The 8,320-nt window shown below is 47.5% G+C and overlaps 1 protein-coding gene and 1 pseudogene across 1 annotated transcript in view; both read right to left on the reverse strand.

Moving 5' to 3' along the window:
• Positions 1 to 2,938, reverse strand: part of NFX1 (nuclear transcription factor, X-box binding 1) — a 50,495-nt gene extending 47,557 nt beyond the window's left edge. Inside the window, exon 1 of the mRNA XM_058672160.1 lies at positions 2,789 to 2,938. Coding sequence (XP_058528143.1) covers positions 2,789 to 2,813 — 25 coding nt within the window. The 5' untranslated portion in view covers positions 2,814 to 2,938. The remainder of the gene's footprint in view (positions 1 to 2,788) is intronic.
• A 1,236-nt stretch (positions 2,939 to 4,174) lies between these two features.
• LOC131481953 (DNA-directed RNA polymerases I, II, and III subunit RPABC5-like) lies at positions 4,175 to 5,287 on the reverse strand (annotated as a pseudogene).
• Between the last annotated feature and the right edge of the window lie 3,033 nt (positions 5,288 to 8,320).

Consider the following 8,320-nt stretch of genomic DNA (forward strand, 5'->3'; position numbering starts at 1 on the left):
AGTCAGTACATCAGTGTCCATCTCCTCCTCCAGGAAGACATCTGAGGGTTTTCATATGTAACTTCTGTAATAGGATCGAGAATCTCCCCTTCAACCCACTCATCTTTTTTCCTATGATGCTCTAAACGAGGCCCTGGAGCTCAAAGACAAAAATGACTTGCCCTAAAACACAATATTAGCTAGTAATAAACTCAGAACTACACGTTGTGTAGAACATGCTATGAATCAGTAGGACCTGGAAGGCATGCATTAACTCTTTTCCCATCATGTACTGTGACTTTGTGCAAGTTATTTAGCCTAAGCTTTCCCATAAGTAATAGAAATATTAACAACACCTTTATCAAAGAGCTGCTATGAAGAACAAAGCAAGCTAATGCCACAGAAGTGGTTAAAATGGCCCTTCGTCATTGCTGGTAGAGCCTATGTGAGACACAGACTCAACCACACACAGGTACAGTCCACAGCTTGTGGTCTTCATGGTCAATGTGGCACCTAGTATGTGACAGCCACTATCATAATCACTTTACACTGTTAACTCTAGCCTTTACTTACTTTCCTGATTAAAAACAACTTGCCCAAGCTTACATTACTTCTCAGGATTCCAAAGCAGGATGTGTGGCATTAGAGACCATGCTCTTACACTATGGTATGCAGGCAAGCTGGGGAGTGTGTGCCACAGGAACATATAGGGAAGAACTGAACAAGATTACAAAGGCCATTATCATAACTTTTCATTCAACTCAGGATTTGTCTCCAAAGTTTTCACAAAGGCAGAATTCCGGGAGTAAAGTAGAAAGCCTCACAAGATGGCAAGAGGATCAGACAAATTCAGGAGGTGGCAAAGGTATTCCAAAATGGGTAGACTGGGCCAAAAGATAATGGTTGGTTCTTTCTGGCTTGAAGCAACCAGGCTGGAGACAGGGGTAGAAATGAGGCCAACAGCCTGGCCAGAGTGAGCTGGTCAAGGGTGGGAAAAGGGTGCTTCATGTTGAACAGTAGTGAACTGATCCTATTCAAATACAGTAAGTGGTAGCGCCTCCCTGGTGGTCTAGTGGTTAGGATTCGGTGCTCTCAAATACAGTAAGTGTTCCACCAGACAAGAGGTAATGGGGTTACGGCCTAAGAAATATCCTTAGGACAAAAAAGCAAAAAAGAGACACACCAATTAGGAAACTAGACCATGGCAAAAATCAGACACTGTTTTCACTCATTATTTTAAGTAGCCTAAAGTCATTCAGCCCACAGATGTATTATCAGCAAGGCATGGCTGTATCAGACAAATGGTACCCTAGCTCCAAATCAACACAGCAGCACAGTAGGTGTTCTCCTACACCGAATAGCGAATAGCGCGGGCACAAGAGGAGAAACCCAACTGCAGGCCCTGAAGCTCAGGCACAAAGCAAGTTCAGGACACTTTGTCCATAGGCACAAGGACACTCTCTGCATTTAGCTGTTGTTTAGCAATCTTGAACAGGGATGGAAGTCTGGGCTAGAGACGAGTCTAAAGTGAGTCTAAAGTAAGAACATGGACTTGAAACAAAAATAACAGAAGGCACAGCAGTGGGAGGTGTCTGGACTACAGCCTCAGCTGCTAGTTACAGGGTGCAGAGGACAACCTGCACACAGATGGCACCAGGGCCCCACACCTGGGTTCACAACCAGCTCCTACTCAATTCTGCTTCAAATACCGATAGCTATGCAAACCTGTGGTGGTGCGGAAATCAATGGATTCAGTCTAGAAGTCAGGTGAAGGACTAGTTGTGAAAAAAAACAGCAGCAGCCTAAAGTTTTCCACCCCACTATGTAATGCTGTAATGAAGACTAGGGCATGACAGTTTTGCTTAAATTTTTTTTGAAACTAAGGTCCACGATATTAAATACATTTTACTTGCCATCCCGCATATACTATTTATAGTATATGCTGGCTGATAATAAAACTGATTCAAATCAGCAAATGTTTCCAAACTCCATACTGGAAACTGCTGATCTGTTTTAGAAGTTGGGGATCGTGAAATAAAAATCATTGTCGTGGGTTGTCACCAGCCTTAAAAAAAAAAAAAAAAAAAAAAAAAACCCCAAAATAGAATATACTACAGATAGTAAAGGGAACCACCACTTCCTGCAACTTTGGGTGTCCGTTCAGAGCCACGTGAAGTGTGCACTTGAGGTGGTGATAAAAGTTTTTCTGATCGCCATTCAAAGAGTCTACCCCAGGGTGTTCTACTAGCACGTACTAATTAGGCTGTCTCCACGCACAGAGGCACCTCCAAGGAGAAAGAGCGTTAAGTCAGGGGATACGGCCGGTATTAACTTCTTAGGAAGACACTGGGACTCGGTCACACACAGCGGCTGGTGGGCTGAGGTGCTCGCGCCAGCGCCGCCAGCAGCACTGTGGGAGCTCAACACACCCTAGGCATGCGCGCCAACCCGCGCGCCGTCCAGCGCCCGACACCGGCCCCGGCGCGGACCCCGCGGACGCCCGCCCACCGAGGGCAGGGCGCGGCCGCCTCCGCAGGCCCGAGCGTGCCCCTGCCGCAGCGCCGGGCCCCACGGCGGCCTCCTGGGCGCCAGCAGAAGCCCGGCGGCTGGGCTTCACCATCCATTCGAAGATGGTGGAGCTCTCCATACGCAACACGCGCGGGTAGCTTGGCCCTTCCGAGCCACTATCGCCAAGCCCGACACGCGCCGCTCTCGCGATACGAAGGGCTTAAGGGCCCCCAGGACTTTGTCACGGACCTAATTTCCGCTCCCTGAGAGGGGCCCAGACCCGCGCGGTCTGGGACAGTACCTGAGACAGGAGGCGCCTCCGCCATCCCGTGCCGCAGCACCTAAAGCCAGCCCTGCAGCCAGCGAGCACTGTCACCCGGTCACGTGCCACGGACTTCCGGCGCCACGAGAAGATTTGCATCTGCGCGCCGAGTAGGCGGTCACGGAAGTTGCGCGATTCAAACCTACTTTAGGGCACATTCCTGACGTCAGACACACGCTCCGAGCGCTGGGCGGAAAGGGAGGTTTGCAGCCGGAGGCGGCCCCAGGTTCCGGGAGCGGGGTGCGGGGTGGAAACAGGATTTGCGTAATCATATTGTTTTTCTTTGAGACATTTGCTATGCTCTCCTGTCGCCCTGACCTTCTGTCCTCTAGCTGACTTCAGATGATGTCAGGGGTCAGCTCATATGCTATGTTCCTCATAGATAGGATTGGCGTTAAAAAAAAAAGTCACAACCCGGTGCGGTGCCCTAGCGGCTAAAGTCCTTGCCTTGAATGCACCAGGATCCCATATGGGCATTGGTTCTAATCCCCAGCAGCCCCACTTCCCATCCAGCTCCCTGCTTGTGGCCTGGGAAAGCAGTCGAGGACAGCCCAAAGCCTTAGGACCCTGCACCCATGTGGGAGACCCGGAAGAAGCTCCTGGGTCCTGGCTTCGGATTGTCTCAGCCCTGGCAGTTGCGGAGTCTTGGGGAGTGAATCCTCAGACGGAAGATTTTCCTCTGTCTTTCCTCCTCTCTGTATATCTGACTTTCCAATAAAAATAAATCTTTAAACAAATAGTTACTAGAAAATCTAGGAGGAAAATCCACAAAACAAACAATACGCACAGTTATAAATCAGAAATTGATAATCCACATTTTAAAACTGATAAATGACTTAAGCAAGAAAATGTAGATAGGGCCAATGTAGATGGACACCAGAGAAAAAGTTTGGAATCATGAATAATTTATTAAAGGCAGAGCAACAAGAAAGAGTGACCAAAATCTTCCATCCACTGTTCACTCTCCAAATACTGACCTAGCCAGGACTGAAACTTGCTAAAGCCAGGAGCCAGAGATCCAAGTATCTGACCCAGGGTGTACATTGTTAGCAGGAAGCTGGAAAGGGGGTAGAGCCAGGGCTTGAACCAGGTACCCTGATAATGGATGTTGGATGCTGGCATCCCATTGCTAGCTAGGACAAGCACCCACCCCTTTTGGACCAGTTTCAAATAATACGGTTCTGGGAGTAGATTATTTTTATTTATTTGTTTTTCTGCAAGGACTTTACTGGGCAACATGTTTCTTAGGGGACCAAGTGGTCATGGGGGCCAGTGTCTTGTACACCTGCCACACTCCTGGGAGAGCTTCAGGCAGCATGTGGATGGCTGTGGCTGAGAGCAACAGGAGGCCAGGAAAGAAGGTGGTTACTTCTCCAGGGGCGTGTAGTTGCACATCTTCTTGATTAAGTCCACTTGGGACAACAGCATGTGGCAGTAGTGCTTCAAGCCCAAGGTATTCCCCTATGTACTTGGCCTACAGCAGCCCCAGGTAGGCCTCCCACTTGTTGCCAATGACCTTGTCACAGGTGAAGCAGCACACAGGATGATCATGACCATGCACTGTCAGTTCTGGTAGGCTCCAGGACGCTGGGTCACAGGCCACTCCCCAGGGTGTGTGTTGGGGCTCAGCCTGGCTGTCCCTGGGCTGTTCGCTGTCCAGCAGCAATGGACCTGGTGCATGGAGTCGATAACCACACACGTGAACTACTGACTGATGGTCAATAGTCCGTTAGCCCAAGTAGATTAGTTTTAGCAGTAGATTTGTTTCCCAACTCAGTTTTGGCTATTTGGGTAGTGGTGCACACACACACCCCAAATACTGACCCACTATCCAAGTAGCCAAACTAGGCTGGGTATTAGCAGGAAGCTACAGTGAGAAACCAGAGCCAGGAACCAAACCCTGATGCTCTCTTATGCAGTATATTTACCTTAACTGGCACTTTGAACACTAGGCTAGTTGCCTTCCCTTAAAACATGTCTTTTCTGATTACCAGCCTTTTAGAAAAATGTATCTGAAATGCAGACTTAGGGAGAGACAAAATATCTTCCACCCACTAGTTCACTCCCTGAGTCCGTCTGAATCCAATATCCAGGAGCTTCTTCTGGGTCTGCCACGTGGGTTCAGGGGCTCAAGTACTTGGGGCATCTTTCACTGCTTTCCCAGGTACGTTAACAGGGAGCTAGATCAAAAGTTGAACAGCTGGGACTCTACTTGGCACCCGAATGGGATGCCAATAGTGGTAGTGCTAGCTCTGCCTGCTATGCCAAAGCACCTGTCCCAACTTTTTAAAAATATGCTCTCCAGGATCAAGTATATATATTTTAAATAACAACATAAAACGGGCTAATACAAAGCCAGAACCCATAGACTATCTGCAGTCCATCCTACTGGGTTTCTAAACCTGAACTGTATGTGAGAATCATATGGGAATACTTCATTATGTTTGAAAAACTGACCCAGAACTTGCTTGTTCCCATAGCAACTGTCTTGCTTATGACTTAGTTTGCTGAGGAATTTTTTAAAAAGATTTATTTATTTTTATTGTAAAGATAGATATACAGAGAGAAGATACAGAGAGAAAGATCTTCCGTCCACTGGTTTGCTCCTCAACAACGGCTAGAGCTGAGCTGATCCAGATCCAGGAGCCTCTTCCGGGTCTCCCACGCGGGTGCAGGGTCCCAAAGCTTTGGGCCGTCCTCCACTGCTTTCCCAGGTCACACGCAAGGGACTGGAAGGGAAATAGATAGCCAGACACGAACTGGAACCCATATGGGATACTGGCATGTGCAAGGTGAGGATCTAGCCACTGAGTCATTGCGCTGGGCCCCTGTTGATAGATTTTTTTAATATATTGTAGGTGTCAGTCCCTTGTCAGTTTTAGACACTTAAATTGGCTTCTATCCATTAAATCTATTCATTTTGGTCTTTGTTGAACATAAATTCCTATTTTTGAAAAAAATTAAGAATTAGTATAAAGTGGGCCTGGCATGATAGCATAGTAGTTAAAGTCCTCACCTTGAACACACCGGCATCCTATATGGGCCCCGCTTCCCATCCAGCTTCCTGTTTGTGTGGCCTGGGAAAACAGTTGAGGACGGCCTAAAGCCTTGGGTTCCTGCACCCATGTGGGAGACCTGGAAGAAGCTCCTGGCTCCTGACTTTGGATTGGCTCAGCTGCAGCTGTTGTGGCTGTTTGGGGAGTGAACCATCTGACAGATCTTCCTCTCTGTCTCTCCTCCTCTTTGTATATCTGACTTTCCAATAAAAATAAATAAATCTTAAAAAAATAATTTAAAACAATTAGTATAAAGTATGTATGCCTGCATCCAATGAGGGGAGAACTACACTGTAATTTTTACAAGTAAGGTTTTTTTTTTTTAAAAGATTTATTTTTATTACAAAGTCAGATATACAGAGAGAGGAGAAGTGAGCGGCAACGGGCCGGTGCGCGCTGATCCGAAGCCGGGAACCTGGAACCTTCTCCGGGTCTGCCACGCGGGTGCAGTGTCCCAATGCATTGGGCCGTCCTTGGCTGCTTTCCCAGGCCACAAGCAGGGAGCTGGATGGGAAGTGGAGCTGCTGGGATTAGAACCAATGCCCATATGGGATCCCGGGGCTTTCAAGGCAAGGACTTTAGCTGCTAGGCCACGCCGCCAGGCCCACAAGTAAGATTTTATTTAAACACTTATAAAATATAAAAGGGGATGGAGTAATAAGGGATATCTTGATGAAGAAGTAAAATGAAGTAAAAGAGAACTCTAAAAAGAACACAGGATTAGCAAAATGGAGAACTAGTTCTTTCCTCCAGGGCTGAAAGAGACTGTCCATGGAAGAGTCCAGATCACAACTGAGGTGCCGACCTTATTGGAGGGTGTGCCTGTGGCTCACCAAATTGGCAAGAAGTTACCAGACACCCATCTTCTATGTTGCTGGTAAAAGCTATTCTTAGAGAGGTATCTCAGGGGAGACACTCCACTAAAATCACCTTGAAAGTTCCACAAGTTTCTGGCTATGGCCACTGCACACTGTAACGGCTAGGCACTGAAGAAGCAAGATGTGTTATAAGAGTCAGACAATGAAGAACCCTGATCAACCAAAACCACGACAAACAGGAAGCAAAACCATTTCTCCCAGCAGCCTCTCACCAGTGCCCTCTATCGACAAAACCTGCCAGCTGGCAGAGGACAAAGGGCCCAGTCCAGGTCACAGATCAGAGGTGAAGGAGGAAATTCAAAACCTAAACACAACACATTCTCAGCTGGTATACTGGAGAATCTGCTCCTGATTTTCAAAACTTACAAATCTAAATGCGTATTTATCTTGTCTTTCCATGCAAACACTGCTTCCTACAACTTCGCAACACTTCACAGATATTTGGCATGGGAGACACTAGTTGGGACTCCCACATCTCATACCAGAGTACTTGGGTTTGAGTTTGGCTCTGTTTTCCTAGTCCAGATTCCTGCTATTGTATATTCTAGGAGGCAGTAGTACTCTGGTTCTTGCCACCCACAAGGAAGGCTCAGATCGTTCCTGGCTCCTGGTTTCAGCATGACCTAGCTCCAAATTTGGGTGTGAATCATTGGATGGGAGACTTCTCTTTGTACATTTTTCTGACTTTGAAGTAAATATAAATACAGAGGAAAATTTGCTGAGAATCATCTCTAAAATAATGTGCTTATTTTGGATACATTAGGTTTTAAGTAATGATGGAACATTTAAATGGAAATGCTCAGGACTGAAAATAAGTCTGGAGAAAGGTCCAGGATAGAAACAGTTGCTTGGGCCTGGGGCAGTAGCCTGGTGGCTGAAGTCCTTGCCTTGCATGAGCCAGGATCCCATGAGGGCACGCGTTCGTATCCTAGCTGCTCCATTTCCCATCCAGCTCCCTGCTTGTGGCCTGGGAAAGCAGTAGAGATTGGCTCAAAGCCAGGGGTTCCTGCACCCACACGGGAGACCTGGAAGATGCTCCTGGTTCAGATTAACTCAGCATCAGCTGTTGCAGCCACTTGGGAAGTGAACCAGCAGACAGAAGGTCTCCCTGTCTCTCCTATCTCTAAATTTCACTTTTTTATATATAAATAAATGAATCTTAAAAACAACAGTTGCTTGGAGTCATTAATAGATATATAAAGTTTAAATTATGGGTGGGAGGGCCCAGCGGCGTGGCCTAGTGGCTAAAGTCCTCGCCTTGAAAGCCCCGGGATCCCATATGGGCTCCGGTTCTAATCCCAGCAGCTCCACTTCCCATCCAGCTCCCTGCTTGTGGCCTGGGAAAGCAGTCGAGGACGGCCCAATGCATTGGGACCCTGCACCCGCGTGGGAGACCCGGAGGAGGTTCCAGGTTCCCAGCATCGGATCGGCGCGCACCGGCCCGTTGCGGCTCACTTGGGGAGTGGCTCATCGGATGGAAGATTTTCCTCTCTGTCTCTCCTCCTGTCTGTATATCTGACTTTGTAATAAAATAAATAAATCTTTAAAAAAAATAAATTATGGGTGGGAGCTTTCTC

This window comes from Ochotona princeps, chromosome 14 (genome assembly GCF_030435755.1).
Source record: "Ochotona princeps isolate mOchPri1 chromosome 14, mOchPri1.hap1, whole genome shotgun sequence".
NCBI lineage: Eukaryota > Metazoa > Chordata > Mammalia > Lagomorpha > Ochotonidae > Ochotona > Ochotona princeps.